Here is a 16,095-nt window from a genome sequence, read left to right on the forward strand (position 1 = left end):
CTAACCCTCATCTTGAGACAAGCCAAGGGATTTGATATCTCAGAAAACTGACACTGTAAATTCCAAAAGGTTACAACAAGTGTTACACAAAGACAGAAATAGAAGGAATGCATACAAAACTGTTAAATATCTGTATACACAACTGGAATGAGACTGAACACACATGAATGAGACTGAACACATACATAGATCCAAACATGATTTCAGTTAAACATGAGGAGTACTGTGGAGTGTGTGTGGTTACGCCACATGACCTCTCAAGGTTGCAAGCAAAAAAAAAAAATCAGCATCAAAAATGGTAACTGTGGTCAGGGACCATCTTAGCAGCATGAAGTACTGTTTTCCCTAAAAGCGAAGATGCAGCTACAACAGAGCTCAGCAAGCTGGAGGTAAGGTGTTCCTGCTGCCTGCCCTCCACTCTGCACTTCTAGCAACTGCACATAACCTGATTCACAAAATCCAGCTGGTGGCCATCAACAAACAGCAGCCAAGATCCTACAAAGCAGTCAAGCAGCAGGAACAGACTGCATACAGGGAGAGAATCCCAGCACTACCAGGCGATAGCAAGGATCAGTAGCAGCAACATAACAGACTCAGCACTACTTCTCCATGGTGTATTATCCTGCAACAAGCTAAAGGTACAGATATTAAGGTGTTCATGCCATACAACTTTGTTAGGAAGGAAACTCATGCTGCACAACCCGCCATGCCCCAAGAACAACTGGAGCCATTCTCACACTCACCGTTGGTACGTATTCCGATGGAAATTTATTTGTTGTGTAAGAAATTAAGAGACAGGTTTTACCAACAGCACCATCACCCACAACTACACACTTAATCGTCTGCATAGCTGAAGTCTGCTACAGTATCAACTCCAACGTGAACCTGAAAGGAAAAAAGAAAAAAAAAGAAATTTAGGTTTTCCATTCCCCCTAGATTGCAGTATATGCCATTAGTGAGCTTCAGTTGGAGCCCAAGCCACTAACAGGATGTACTGGGATCTCGCAGGAAGGTATTCCTACATGAAGCGGCTGATGCAGTCACTCCATCACACACAAAGGACATTCATTTTCATACATGCAAATTCTTCCATATAGCTAGCCTTAGCATTGCACACCACTGCTAAATACCAGCAAAGGCTAAGTTTGGCACAGTCACTTCTCACACTGGGAAAAAAAAAAAATCAGGTAAGTTAAGTCACTCTAAAATACAGCATATTTTTTTCCTGATTACCAAGAGCTGGGCAGAAAAGGTCTCTATGCCTTTCAGTCTATTTCTGATGCACAAAAGCACCCAGCCTTACATGCACTGAAAAATGGAAGTGCGAACTTGGGTCTTCATAGCTGCTAAGTAACATATCTCCCAGGAGTTCTTACCAAGGAAATGCAACAGCATGAGTTCTAAAAATAGTTTACAGGATAAAAATAAGCAGGTACAGACAGAAGCGTGTGCTGCTTTTTCAAAGGCAAGCTCTGTAATCTTCATGTTACAGCTGCCACTTAACGTGCGCCTTGATCCCCACTCAGAAGTGGCTAACAGAATGGAGGAGCTCTGCAGGGCACCCAGTTCCAGAGGAATCCATTACTCTCCAGATGCTACAGAGCCATGATGCAGCCAACTACTTCAGTGCTGCCCCTGTACAGATTTGAGCACTGTAACTAAACGGGTACTTTCCACCAATACTTCCTCCAAACCTAAGTTGACTACCTCCAGAGCCAGGCACAGCCACCCCTCATTAAGCTATTACTCTAATGAGCAAAATTACCAAGCCTTCAGTCATGTTACCATATACAAGCATGAAATCCTAACCCCAGCAAGTCTAGTGGCAAAGCTTCCAATACTTTCAGATATTTCCATATTATTTACACAAACAGAAAGGATTTGCTTACGGAGATACCCTCCACCAGGCTGTGGAATACAAGCACCTCAGGATGCAGTCTCACCTCACCGCTCTGCCTTGTGCACTGAGAGATCGACTCCATCAACATAATGACTGCACATGAAAATGGGACCCATTCAGCACAAAACACAGCTGAAAACAAGGTCCTTGTTAGGGAGCTGGGATGTACTATCCTGGAATCCACTCTGCCACAGGAAAACATATGAAGATGCATGCATCAAGTTGTGATGTGAAAAATATGAATAGTCCAGCATGAGATAGGACTGCAGAATAACTCATCCCCAAAGGGAATGCTAACAAAGGAAGGAAAAGTTACAAGGTTTGTTTCCTCCTCACAAAGCGCCCATTAACAGCAAGTCTACATACTGGGCACCCAGCAGGACTAGATAGTAGTTTTAAATACCAGAGGGAACTGAAACAAGAGTGGAAAGCACTGAAGTCATCCCAGTTTGAGAGCAGTAAGTATACTGAGACACATAATTAGGAGCCTTGCGGTCAAGTCTAAACAAGAAAGCTGATAAAGTCCAGGAATATAATGCCATTGGAGTTAGTTCTGCTCAATAAGGCTTTTTTTTAAACCTGAATTCATTTCATTCTCCAAATCTTCGTATTCTAATCAAAGGAAAAAAGAAAAGCATTTCAGTAAAGAACACATTAAGTGACTGCACTTCTAATAGCTGTTCAGTTTGATCCCATCCAACATGCAATTTCAAAGGGGATCTCACAGAACTCAAGAATATCCCAAGAAATGAGATCTCTGGCAATTGTGGATTACAAAGCCTGGTACATTGTGTCAAATCAATCAGATGGCCTTAGTGCAGACCAGAACAGCCCACATGTCAGTTTTATTTACTTGGTTACACTTCCATGAAAGACAAGTGATCTTCCTTTGGAGTTATTCCCTAGAAGCAGCTAGCAAATGCAAGCGTTAGGATGGAGAATTAACTGAACCACCAAAGGGGGATTATATGCACACACCAAGGAAAATGCAGAGTTTCATACATTCTCACTGCAGGCCTGAACACACACCAGAAGACACTGCAGATCACAAAAGGCTGAAGAAATCCTATGTGAGGATACAGCCTCCCATGTATGGGGCACCCACTGACAGCCACAGCCCCTCTCAGGAAAGCCTCCTTCCCCCATTCTAACAACAAGCACCTGAAGTGCAGCATCACTGACTGAAGCATTAGTGAGACGCTGTCAATCTTCACATACAATCAATGTTCCCTTCTGAAATGAGAAGCACAAGCCATTTTGCTTTCACTCTCTCCATACAAGCAGTTTAAATGCTGTAGAAACTGCAAGTCCTCCAGCTCGTTAAGATTCCTTTTATTCTTAACCTACTGATGTCTGTTTTCAGGTTAAAATGCGTACCTTCTTCTAAGGCAAAGGAAGCCACACTGTCAAATCTGCCTGCACATCCTGTACAAGCTTCCTGTCAAGCCATGGCAGCACCACGGCTTCCTCTTCACACAGCACTGAAGCCACTGCCATTTCATCACCCTCCGGCTAACGCAGCTTGCTGCAAGCTGCCAGCTGACAGCTAAGAACCATTTTGTGATGCTCCTCAGCATGCACCACTGACACACAAACCTAAGCTCACCCAGCCTGCCACAGTGAGAAGTCTCCCAGATCAGGGGTATCAAAGGAATATAATCAGCTACTAGGAGGTTTTCCTCATCAGAGAGGAAAAAACAGAGCATGAAATGGAGAAGATCCCAATTGCACGCCTGCGTTATAAACCCAGCCCAGCAAACACCACCCCAGAAGTGATCATACAACACACCACTTCTCTGTGCAGATCACAAACCACCATCAACAGTCATTAAAAGACCTCGGAGCTCTCAGTGTTCCCTCTGCTGTGAGCACACGGTGCAAAACACCCACAGATTAAGGGCTGAACTCCAGAAAGATTAGCAGGCACAGAAGTCAGAACTGGTCTGAAGAGCAGCATTACCACAGCCAGCATCTTCCTCTGCAGGAGTACTGAAGCAAGCTAAAGTTTCCAGACCAAAGCCTACCTTTCAGCTTCCCAGGAGCCTTCTTCATGGAGCAGACCTCACCCCAGAAGCAGCCGAGCAGAGAAGCAGCAGATGTGCCACTTCATGAGCTTGAAAGGCTTGATTACATTTTAAACCACTTGGTGCCAAGGTTACCTTCCCATCTCGCCCATAGCTCAGATTACTGCAGGCACACAAGGTATCCCAAACAAGCTGAGTTCAAGGTTTGGGGGTTTAATTTCCCCAAACACAGCTGAAAAAAAAAAAGTCTGACAAAATACAAACTGGCACACAGCTGCACTCCTTCAGAACACAGCAAGTGATCAAGTTTAAGGCAAAACCTGCAAAGAACAGGAGGGACTGACTTAAGAAACAATCCTGTACCACAACAGTTAAAGACCTTGAAAGAACTATATATTCTGAGGACTTCTTTGAGCTGTCACTAACAGTTCAGCCAGCCCTTAAATCCAGTCTCAAAACTTACACTCCATGAGGTGCAACTCTTGGTTTTAAACAGAAGTTGTCTCAGCAGCCAAAAGAGCAGCTGCACTACAAAGCACTATCAAGGCAACCACAAGAATTCTGGTGGAGATCCAACCCCCACCGTCACCCAGAGGCTTGGTGAGAAGCTCTCAATGTGCAGTGAAGTAACTGGAAGTGCCACCTCCCACCTGCCCACACCCCGAGATGGAAATGCTCCAGCAGAAGCATCCAGAGGGATGGGACCACCAGCACAGATGGAGGAGCACTGTGCCACTGCATGAACAACATTGGCCTGGGGTGTATCTGTTATTATTACGGAACCATGTGTTCAATACAGGGGCAATAGGAGATCCCAGACATATACTTCAAGTCTGCCCCTTGACAAAGCTTATCTATCCAAAGTCTCCATGGTTTTGAAGTAACTTTTTCTGGACGAGTTACTATGAAATACCAAGGGAGAAGCTCAAGGTGTCACCTCAAAATGCAGCTCTTAGAGATCAACTGATGTTTTCCATGCTTAATGCAACTTTTTGTAACTTTGTAAGAACTGACAGCTACCCGAGAGTACTGCAGAAGGGCTCATCACAACAAGCTGATGAAGTGAAGGCGTACACAAGATAAGTGAATACAGCTGAGTGGGAGAATTTTAGAAGTCTGAACTTAAAACTACTACCAGCATTAACACCTTTCAAGTTCTACTACTTAAGAGGAAAAAATGAAAGACAGTCAGCAGCCATGCCATTGCACAGCCCTAAATTCAAAACAAGCCTGGTCAAGCAGAGCATGACTCAGTGGGCACAGCACGGTTTCCATCTGCTGACTGCAGCCTGTCCCACTCAGACCTCAAAGCAACCACCTTCACATGAACTCAACAGAAGACAGAGGATGTCATCCCATACTAAACCCCGAGAAGTACAGGTGCTTATATTAAGTCCTCCTTTTTTAGTCTTGAGTTTTTACTCTCCACTAACTCTCACAGCCCACAGGCAGCTGCTCAACCCTATCGTGCAATGAAATTCTGTTCAGTGCTCTTATACCATGTAAAGCAGTCCTATTTGTATTTGCTTAGCTTCACGCTGCATAAAGATGCAAGCTGTACCTCTGCTCCTGTTTGCATAACTAACTACTCATCACTGGGCACATGAGCTCCCATGCTCAGCTCCCCTCCCTATAGCCAGACACATTTAAAAGTGCTACAACTGACACTGGCAGCAGCACAGCTACTTTGGTGAGCATTTTTGCATAAGGGCAGCCACCCTACGTGCACATCAGCTGCAGCACTCAGTGCATGGCTCAGTTGCTGGTGCTCCATGCATACAAACTGCCCCAACACTGTCTGAGGAAGCAGCGTGCTTATGTCAGGCCTATCAACAAGACTGCTGAGGACTGAAGAGATGATGCCTTGCTGAGAATAACATTCCAGAAGAGACTTCTCATTGATGCTCATCTACCTTGGTGTTCCTAATAAAAGCAGCTGAAGCCAGAGGTAAAGTAGCAGAGCTTGCCCTGCACTCAGCAAACAAGGAGCTAACTGGCACAGCTGGTGCCAGCCTCACATTCTTCCTTCTCATGAGACAAGAGGATGCTGGGAATTATGCCTTACCATTCAAAAGAAATGGGGTAAATCAGCAGCAAAACAACTTAAAAATAGAATGTCATTTTTAAAAGTTTTTCCCCCCTCCCCCACACAAACTCAATGCTTTCGCCCCACGTTAGTGTTAAAGGAACTACCATTGGAACCCAGAGACATCTTGCCTTAATGCAATTTCTGTCACTTCTTTTGCCTTTTGGTCACTTTAGCCACTTACCTTCATGCAGGCAGAAGCATTTCACTGCTTTTCGTTATATGTTAAATCCTAACAATACTGTTTCACATGCATTCCAGCATAATGGGGTGACAGGAGCCATGGCAAAAGCCTACAATGCACTAAGTGTGTAAGGAGAGCTGCTGCTAGAGTACTAGAAACCCACATCGCTTCCATTTAATGCAACAGCACCTCCATCTTTGTTGGTTTTTTTTCCTCAGAAACTGAGCATCAAGCGTGAGGATAACTGCATCCCCCTCAATTCCTCTGGAAGGGCAATTGCAGTAGAAGCTTGGATGGCTGCAATTCATCATCAAGCCTATGGACAGAGTCAAAGCTGGGATGACCACAGCAAGCAGGCAGAGGACTGAGGGGGCTGAGGTGTGCAAGGCTGTAGGTGACTTAAAAGCTGTGAGCACTCAGTGTGAAACAGATAACCAAAACTGCAGTGATGCATATTCAGCATATCATACAAGTTCTCTGAAGCCTGAAGCAAAGCTGGAACCCAACTACATCAATGTGCTGTATTAACTTTGAAGCCTGTAGTGCCACAGATAACTTCCGAAAAGATTTCAATTAAGATGTCCCCAGCTGCCTGCGCTCATAAGACTTGGAAATGTATTTCAGTACAACAATTGCATTTCAACAAGAAGGAGCTTTCTTATCGGGATTAGTAAACACTGCGCTGCACTCAACACCAACTTATCTTATGTTTCATGGGAAAGCAAAAGCACAGTTACAGTCTCATCAAGAAAATCCTGACAGGTGTCAGATGGGCTCCATTTCCATTTAGTAGCCATCTTTTCAGTATTAAAAGAAAACCACCTCCATTGTTCTTAACTATCTAAAGATACTTCTGGTACCTGGGGCCTTCAGAACTTTTCTGTTTAACAGTAACAACACAACAAACTTCCACCTGGCCATCAGTCCGCAGCAAACAATTCCAAAGCAAGATATATAATGAACTGAAAGCGTCAGGCACAGCTCATGAATAACCAAGTTCAAAACACGCAGATCTAATGATTTAAATTTGTCTAAAACATGCTGGCAAACTGCAAACGTGTTTTATCCTGCATCACAGCAGTTTTATTCCTCGCTAAGACTTAAAAATGTTTTTCCTCCTTATTACTGAAGCATATAAGCAGTAAACAGACTGAACAAAGAATCATTTCACAATTAACAATATTAAACATATTAACATATTAGACATATTGATTCAAGTCTTACGCACGCCTGCATTACCTGCTTCAGATGAATATTTGTCTACAATGTCTGCCCCATCATCTTACAATAACAAGCACCCATTTACAAGCCAGAACAACACATTTTTCATGTATAGGCACCTGAATACAAAGGCTTTCTATCTAAACTTGTTTCTGTGCAAGAATAACTTGTTAACCAGCAGAGCCAAGCTCCAAGTGCTTTGCTGCCTCACTCCCATCAGTAACACTAGAAGCTTGACCTGGGTTTTAATTACTCTTCTAAAAAAAGGCCGTTCGGGGTGCTCCAATTCAACATTTTGAATAAAGCCAGCCAGCCAGCACCTCTTCCTCGAGGGCAGAAGAAACACAAACAGATACAATCACAGATGGTCAGACAGAACTACTTTTGCCTGCACATCTATCACGGCCTCTCATCCAGGCCTTGCCTTTGTGGTGCTCAGTCAGATGACAGTAGCAGAGCAGTGCTGGCTCTGCAGCACCCAGGCAGATGGGGTAGGCACCATCCCCAGCTCTCCCAAGCACAGGTTTCACAACGACCTGGGCAGAGCATCCCACTGTTGCCACCAGTTTCCAAGTTTCATCCGCTTCCAAGAAAAGTGATTATGGAAGAGGCGTTAAAATATGCCACACTTCATATATCTCATGTCGGAGACCTCAAAAATGAAAGACAAATGCCCATCCACAGCAACCCTCCAAGCACCAACCATCCACGGCTACAGACGGTGGATGACCCAGCACCTGGGCGAGACAAAAGCCGGGGAGCGCCTCCCAGCTCTTTCTCGGGAGGAGGAGAGGGCAGGAAGCGTTTCGCGGTGCCTAAAGCAAAGCCCACACCCGAGCTGCGCCTCGGAACTACTTCGGAGCTGGGCGTCGCTCCCGGAAGAACCAGAGGCCCAACCTGCGGCACCCGACCTCCGGCTTCCCCTCCTCCCGAGGGCGACCGGGCGGCACCGCAGTGCTCGCAGCCGGAGGGCCCACCGCTTCCTGCCGAGCGCGGCCAGGCCGGCCCCCGCCCCGCGGCGCTGGGAGCGGGGCACAGGGGGAGGCCGCGCCGAGCCGAGCCGAGCCGGGCCGGGCCGAGAAGGCCGCGCTCCCCCCCACACACACACCTCAGCCCCGCTCTGCGCCAACAGCCCCGGCCCAGCGGTGGGGAGGCCCCACACACAAACACACACCGCAGCCCCAGGGAGCGCGGCACCCACACGGCCGGCTCCGGGCCCGGCTCGCCTACCCCTCCGCCCTTCCCACTGCGCCGTGGGAGCACGGTGCCGAGGCGGAGTGCAACCCGCACAGCGCTCCCGCCCCGCTCCGGCGCGACCGCTCACCTCAGAGTCTCCGCCGGGCGTTGGCGGCTCGCTGCGGGGTCTCCTCGGCTTCAGGCGCAGGGGCACGCTGCCGGTGACGTCATCACGCAGCGCTGGGCGGGGCACTGTGCTGGTGACGTCATCGCGCAGGAAGGCGAGGGCCACGCGCGTGCCCTGGGAGCGCGCTTCCGCCTTCCTCGGCTCGGAGCGGTGGGGCCGTTTAGGTTGGAAAAGAGTGCTGAGCTCAGCGCGTGGCGTCACCCAGCGCTACCACTGCAACGCTAAGCCTCGTCCGTACTGCCGTGTCCACGCGTCCCTTAAGTACCCCCAGGGCTGGGGACTCCGCCGCTCCCCTGAGCAGCTGTGTCCGGTGCTCCACTGATGCCTCTAAACGAGCCAATGCTAAGGAAAATACACCGGGTCTGACGTTAAACATACTTAACAATACTTGCTTTCACGAAACTAGATAATGCTAAGCAAATCATCCTTTATCTCCTCGAGAAGCCCGTTGTATTGTTGTTATCTAAGACAGTGTGGGGGCCCTTTCCAGTATAACACTGTGAAACTGCCCACCTGGATACAAACAAGAGGAGGGCAGCGCGTGGTCATGGAGAAGAAGACTGCTCACTTCATCTCCGAGGGTCCTGAGACCCCCCACTCCAAACCACTGAGCGTGTGCAAGGAGGTGGGACGCCACGTTATACTGAATGTTATTGAATATGCATGCACTGACCAGGAAACCTTTTGCATACGTAAGACAAGAAATGTATTTAAGCTGAAGGCCTTTTGTTCAAGATCTGTGCGGTTGCGGTGAAGGTATCCCCTCGCTCATCCAGCGGCGTAAATAAAGAACGCCTCCCCAATAACACCACACTGGAGTTAAGGAGTTTACTCCCCAACTTTGGATCTGCTCCCTGGCGACAGTGACAGAGCCCGAGGGAACAGCGTGGAGCTGCAAAGGGGGAGGGGGCAGGGAAAGGTTCTGCCCCGGAGGGCGGATCAATTGAATTCTTAAAAGCCAGGAAGACCTGCTGGGCTTGTTGTGCAGCTCAGGAAGGCAGAGTGTTAGCAGCAGGAAGCCTGAGGTGCTGCCCTGCAGTGGGCAGCTGAAAACCTTCTGATGAGGCTGAAAACCCCTCTGCCCCTTCTCTGAGTTTGCCCAGCCCCGGTTCTGTGCCCTCAGAACGTAACAATCCAAAGGTGCTGTAATGCTTTTGGTGTGTCAGGGAGATGTCTCCTGTACCCTCAGTCCCATCAAGTCATTATTAAACTCATCTCTCGGGATCGAAAGACAACGGGGCTCATGGCAGCGAACATCAGCTCCAGGGAGCGGGTATCTGCACAGCCAGACATGAGCAAAACCACTCTGCCGGGCACTAATGGTGTCAGAAGCACATCTCCCACAGAGACTGTCCATCCCTGGGGCTTCTGGAGCAAGCCATCGGCTTCACATCCACTACTGCCCCGAGTGCTCATCGAAGAGCAAGGGGAGAGAAATCTTTATGAAATACCATAACTGGGTGCATACCTACCCACAGCCACCGCTTCCAGAGCCAGCAAGCTGCACTGTGCCACCTCTGCTGAGTGCAGCAGCACTGTTTCACAAGGAGGAAGGGCTGTTTGCAGAGCTCTGCTCCTTGTTGCAATCAGGTTTACATAGAAAACACCTCAGTGCAGAACTTCCCGTGTCACTGAGTCCATTCTCAGCTTGCACATGGATTAGCTCTTCAACGCCAGCGACCTCAGATGGAACAGCATTAAATTAAACTTGGGTGCATGTAGATGTGACTGCGAATGGAAACAAAGGCCTCAAAGGAGGAGACTGATTTTTAACCTTTTTGTACAGCAGATGAAACAGCTCCTGGTTTCCTTCCCTCCCGGTGAATGCAGCCTGGTGTACCCTCAGAAACAGCAGTGGCTGGAGAGGCAAACAGGGCTCTTTTTCAAAGCCCCGTTGTTCCTTGCTATGATTTAAGCCACATGAAAAATTTCCCCAGACTCACGGAATCACACACCTTCAGTGGTGTTTTCTGCAATGAGTCACAAACATCTGCTGCCTCGTCCAGTCCTCACCCAAAGGTTTGTTCATCTGAGAAGAGGGCATGCATCCACCCAAATGGAAGGTGTGAGAAGCGTGTAGGAGCAAGCAGAGGCCGACTCCTCACCCATGGACAGCCCAGACCTCTCCTCTATAGTGTTGCATCTCACTGACTCCTCCCAGCTGCTGTTTGGTGCCTTGTTCCTGATGAAATTCCCACCCTATCGATCCAAAAACACATTAAGGAAAGGGCTCAGGACAGGCTGAGCCAAGCAGAGGCACTCAAAACCCCAGAGGCATTCAGGGAACCCTCCACCAGTGGTTTTGCCAGCACTGTCTCCTCTGTTCTCTTGCAATAAATACATTACAGAGACGTGATGCTGGAGCAGAATTGCATTCTCAGCTGTAAGTGCTGCAGGAGGCTGCTGTTCAGCACCTTTCACCTTTCTGTCACCAGCTCCATCCCTGCCTATTTTACACAGGATGGGTCACTCAGCTCTGCAGTGGAGCCTCTGCCTTATCTCCCTGCCTGCAGCACAGAAAGCACCACAATGCAATGCTGGATATGCCGCACTTGCTGCAAGCCCATTGCTTGTTGGGGATGCAGAATGGACAGAGAGGACTCTGCAAGATGGGCAGCACATGGTTAGGATGGAGAAGTAGGTTACAGCAAGCCTCTAAAGAGCAGGGTGGCAGGAGGCTAGAAGAGGCATTTCTGTTCACTGAACAGAGGATCCCTCTACCCAGCAGAAACATGCTGGCACAGAGCACCAGCCCTCCGTGACACACAGCTGTCATTCAAGCTGCAAGCGCTGGCACCCAAAGGAACTGCAGCAGGGCAGCAGAGAGCTACAGGGCACAGAGGGTCAGAAGGCTTTGCTGGAGAAGTGAAATCCTGTCAAAGTCCAACGTAAGAAATCATAAGCTGCAAAGGACAGAGGCAGCAGACATCATCCTAGTCCCCTTGTGTCTGTACATCAGCTTACAGTTCTCAATGATGGGAAACAGATAAAACTGGGGCAGGAATACCTTCTTCCCAGAGGAGCATAAATCACAGACGAAGGTCTCTGATGTTGCTGTAATTAGCACTATGGCAAAGCCCATGCAGTAATTAACTTTCTCCCTTCCAAGTTAAGATTTAATAACATGCAGTTAAATAAGACCTGGGGTGATAAAACATGCAAAAAAAAAAAAAAAAAAAACCAACTACCAAATTAGGCACTTGTGACTTGATAAGGAATTAATTATACCCTGGTCTAATAATAACAACACACTGCTTTCATTGCTTTTAATTTGCAGTGCTCTAAGTGAGGGAGGGAGGGTGCTCTGGGAAAAGCTTCTTCAAAAATCCTATGCTGCCTCTGAGAAGATTTCCACCAGCCAGATAGAAGCACAGTAGGATGGGGCTGGGCTGATGGCAGCACTGCAGCAGGAGAAGCCGGGTGCAGACAAGATGCAGGTGAGCTGAAGGTGATCTGAGAGAACCCAGAGCTGCAGCATCCCCATCTTCAGGTCTCAAGCTGGGCACCAAAACCCCCTCTGCTGCAGAGCAAGAGCCAGGAGGAGCACTACTTGGTTTAAGATGAACAAATCCACACTAGAAAGGGAACAAGGAACAACAGACCTCTTTGCATGTGATTCTGACCACTCTTCCCATGCCACGGGGCTTCCTAAACGTGTGTGTTATAATGAGGGCCAAAATCCAGACCTGAAATCACTACCTGCCACACACAGTCCCACTGGGGTATGCCAGAGCCAGATGGGTAGGACATATTTTATAGCACTATCAATCTGCCTCAAGCATATTTGCTTTTTGCCCCAAGTCCTTTTGAAATTACTCCACCTGATATCATCTGCCTCTTGTTACAGCTTGGCATAAGACAAAGAAATGAGTTACTTGATTACTAGAAAATCCAGAAAGGCTGAATTCAGAATTAGTCTTATTAAAGCAAAGAGCAAGTACTGGCAGCATCAGCATTATCATTCCTTGGTCTCTTTCCTTGCCCTGCCTTTGGCAACGCTCAGGCACTGCCTGTCCTCAGGCATTGGCTCAGTTCAGAGGTCCTGTATGGCCACAACACTTCGCATCACTTGGTGAGGCCCTGGAAGTTGGGCTCTGTACACGGGGGGAGCGCTGCCTGCCGGCTCAGCAGCTTGTCTAAGACGTTCATTTCAGCATCTCGTCGCTCAATGTCCTCAAAAGGCGTCCAGGACAAGTCATGCTGGAGCTTATAGGCACCAAGAAACTCATGGGGGCTGGTCCCCCACTCCTGGAAGAGAAAGGACAGATATATATTACTACTGGGTTTTCCTTGGAGCCAGGTTGTGCTGATAGTCTCAGTCTCCCTGCCCAGGCTGGCATGCCCCACCACCTTCAAGGTAGTCCCAGCTACACAGATGTCCCACTTTCTAACCTAAAAATAAGATTAACTACCCTGAGTCTCAGACTAATCAAAGCACAGTACAGTGCTGCTGACACAGGGAGGTCTGGGGACACAGAATCACCCTGCAGAGCTCCTCTACCTCGCTCATTGCTGTTTTCTCTGAAGTCTTCACCCTGTGCATTAGAGAATGGGTGGCCTGCAAGGAAGTCACCTCCAACACTAACTCAAAAGGAGAGTCATCCTCATTTCCCATAGAAAAAAAACACCAAGCTGCAAGCCATCTCAACCCCTGGGCTAAAGCACCTGAGAAAACTGCTGCCAGAAACCACAGCAGACAGGGAAGGCTCAGGGCAGGTCTGCATTTTGCTGCATTCAGAAAAAGAATGGCAGAGACTGAACTGAGGTCTACCTGTCAAAGATCTTGCCCACCCTTAGACTAGCAGATAACTCAACTGAGCACAGGTCTGTAAATGGCTCCATCACGCCAGCACTTTTGTCTGAGTTCCAGAAGTGCCCAAGTACCAGAAATTCTGTCTTTTCCCCTCTCTGCTTCCTCAGAGGCTGCTGCCACGCACCTTAGGAGACAGCATGGAGAAGTACTTTTGGCCACTCTCCCTCCTATACAAGTAGTAAACATTTCCGGGCTTCTTCACTAAGTTGCAGGCCACGTGGTGCAGGTCAGCATCCCTGTTAGCATCTTCCAGGACCTAAAAACAAATTTAAAATTTCTACACTTGAAATATATCTGATTACTTCTTATAACTTACACGTACACTTCTGCATCTCAGCCAGAGCCCACAAGGCTCTGCTCTCCCAGCACAACTCTTGCTTCATCCCATCACCTGCCCCACGAAGCAGATGCTTTCCAAAGAGATATTTTTCTTCTTTAAGTTTCCTCTGCTGAGCTGCACTTTGGGACTCCTGCACCCCTCCACAGAAGTGCAGATAGCTCCAAACAGCAGCAAACTCTTCACCCCAGGTTCACCTCTGCCCTGGTCCCACCATGGGCTGGAGTCATTCCTGGTCTCCACACACAGTCAGACCCTGGGGACTTCCCTGCTGAAGTCACCTGAGGAAGGCACAGCAAGCACAGGGGAACTCAGCTCCCCAGCTGCTTCTCTTAACAACCACATGCAATAATTGCCTTGATGACAGCAGGCAGTGACCAGTAGGTCCTTTCTCACTCCATAACTTGTTTTTGGTTCTATGATCGCACACATGGGGTGAAGACAAAATGGAAGAGGACAGCTGAGCACTGGTGGGTTGACAGCCAGGATCGACTGCTCTGGCAACTGAGCTGGGACAAACTCAAAAGCTGAGACACACCCAAACCTCAGAGCAAAGCTCATCTTCTCCCAAGGGCTTGGATTCACCTCAGAGTGACCAACCAGAGCCACATTGTCACCCTGCTGCACCAGCTCCTCCTGGGAGCACACCTTACAGTGACAGGAGCTTTCTGTCACAGTCACAAGTGACATCCCAGCTGCTATGGGCTGACCATCAGCTCCCACCCCTCCTCTGAAAGGTCTCAGTGCACCTGACAGAAGCCCACCCTGATATGCAGAATAAGGCAAAGCCCCCAAAACACCCCCCATGCCCCCAGTTGATACCAGACAGTGAACCCTGGCTGTCATCACCCAGAATCTTCTCTACTTGGCTTCAGGCAATGATTCACAACCAGACCACAGTTTTTCCCAAATACCTAGCAGTCAAGTAAAAGCAAACCTTTCTCCTCGTTTCCTTCCTGCCACTGGATGCATCCTCACCTTCCGAGCCTGTTCCTGCAAGCACCGGATCTGCTCAGCAATGACAGTCAGCTTGTTGCAGGCGTTGGCTCGAACAAACTCATCTGCCTGCAAGAGACACAGGGGTTGATGAGGACGAAGGCAACCAGGGCCCTATGGACATTTCCGCACTGGGGAAGCAATGGTTGCAGCCTTGCATTAACAGAGGTCTAACATGAGCTGCACAGGAAGCTCTGAGCCCCCTGGCACTCTGAGCCTGGCGGGGTGACACCACAGCATCCCCAGACAGCGGGGTGACAGCTACAGACCAAGGGGGGGCAAATGGGCAGGAGATGGACAGCAGGACAGAGGTGGACCAAAAAGGAGTGGGATGCACTGAGAGAAGGCAGAGGGACCTATGGGGAGGTGTTTGGAGAGGCTAGAGAAGGGCAGGGGGACATACTAGGAGGCACTGGGATGGGCAGGGAGGCACTGAGGGGAACAGCAGGGCATACAAGGATGCACTGGGGAGAGTAGCAGGAAATACTGAGACCCACTGGAGCATCTATAACGTCACTTCCACCCTGAACCACTCTGTGACCCTCTGCTAAGGTGGTAGGCAGCAGCACACAGCAGGGGCAATGGGGCATACGGGGATGCACAGGGAGGGTGCAGCAGGACATACTGGGAGACACTGGGATGGGCAGGGAGACACTGAGAGGGACAGTGAGGCATAAAGGGATGCGCTGAGGAGAGCAGCAACAAACACCGGGAGGCACTGAAGCCATGGTGGGACCACCGGAGAACACCACACAGCGCTGGGAGGCACTGGAGCACCTGGGGTGGTGGGGGAGGAAGACAGGACAGGGCTGGATGATCTGCAAGGTTCCTCCAACCCGAGCCTTTCTGTGACCCTACGACACGGCGAAAGGCACCGGCACAGAGCGGGACAACGGGGCGGTGCTGTCTCGGGATGCTGCCGGGAACAGCGGGACACCGGGTGCCGGCACGGCCTCAGCTCCGGCCAAGCCGCTTCGCCGGGGGACCGTGTCCGGCCCTCACCTGCTGCACCTGCTGGGCCAGCGCCACCAAATCCCCCGGGTCCCCGATGCGGGCGGCCCGCCCGGCGCCGCCTTCAACCAAGGCCAAAGCCAGGCCCGCACCGCCACCACCGCCATCCTCCCCTCCTACCGCCGCCATCGCCGCCTCGCCCCGCCCCTTCCGCTCGAGG

General features: G+C 49.4%; 2 protein-coding genes across 7 annotated transcripts in view; both read right to left on the minus strand.

Annotated features, from left to right (window-relative positions):
• CDC42 (cell division cycle 42) overlaps nt 1-8,811 on the minus strand; it is a 21,263-nt gene extending 12,452 nt beyond the window's left edge. For 2 of the 6 annotated variants that reach the window (XM_040651100.2, XM_015296827.4), the window contains exons 1-2: nt 8,740-8,811; nt 744-885 (exon numbers count right to left, since the gene is read on the minus strand). In XM_040651100.2, coding sequence (XP_040507034.1) covers nt 744-848 — 105 coding nt within the window. In that variant the 5' untranslated portion in view covers nt 849-885; nt 8,740-8,811. Of the gene's footprint in view, nt 1-743; nt 886-8,523 lie in introns of all 6 variants that reach the window. The other 4 variants (XM_015296826.4, XM_040651101.2, NM_205048.2 and 1 more) reach the window with 2 other exon arrangements.
• On the minus strand, nt 776-16,083 carry C1orf50 (C1orf50 homolog). The gene is made up of 5 exons (XM_040651422.2): nt 15,927-16,083; nt 14,907-14,993; nt 13,716-13,847; nt 8,646-13,026; nt 776-885 (listed from the first exon to the last, which is right to left on the minus strand). The coding sequence occupies exons 1-4, from the start codon at nt 16,062-16,064 to the stop codon at nt 12,844-12,846; spliced, it is 540 nt and encodes a 179-aa protein (XP_040507356.1). The 5' UTR covers nt 16,065-16,083; the 3' UTR covers nt 776-885; nt 8,646-12,843.
• Nucleotides 16,084-16,095: the final 12 nt, after the last annotated feature.

Source organism: Gallus gallus, chromosome 21, assembly GCF_016699485.2.
Source record: "Gallus gallus isolate bGalGal1 chromosome 21, bGalGal1.mat.broiler.GRCg7b, whole genome shotgun sequence".
Taxonomy (NCBI): domain Eukaryota; kingdom Metazoa; phylum Chordata; class Aves; order Galliformes; family Phasianidae; genus Gallus; species Gallus gallus.

Excerpts from the sequence above, each read along its gene's own strand:
- C1orf50 (XM_040651422.2), bottom strand. The coding sequence starts at position 16,064 with ATGGCGGCGGTAGGAGGGGAGGATGGCGGTGGTGGCGGTGCGGGCCTG. Across the intron at positions 14,994-15,926 it reads TGGCCCAGCAGGTGCAGCAG|GCAGATGAGTTTGTTCGAGC; the intron begins GTGAGGGCCGGA and ends TGTCTCTTGCAG. Across the intron at positions 13,027-13,715 it reads TCTCCATGCTGTCTCCTAAG|GAGTGGGGGACCAGCCCCCA; the intron begins GTGCGTGGCAGC and ends TTTCTCTTCCAG.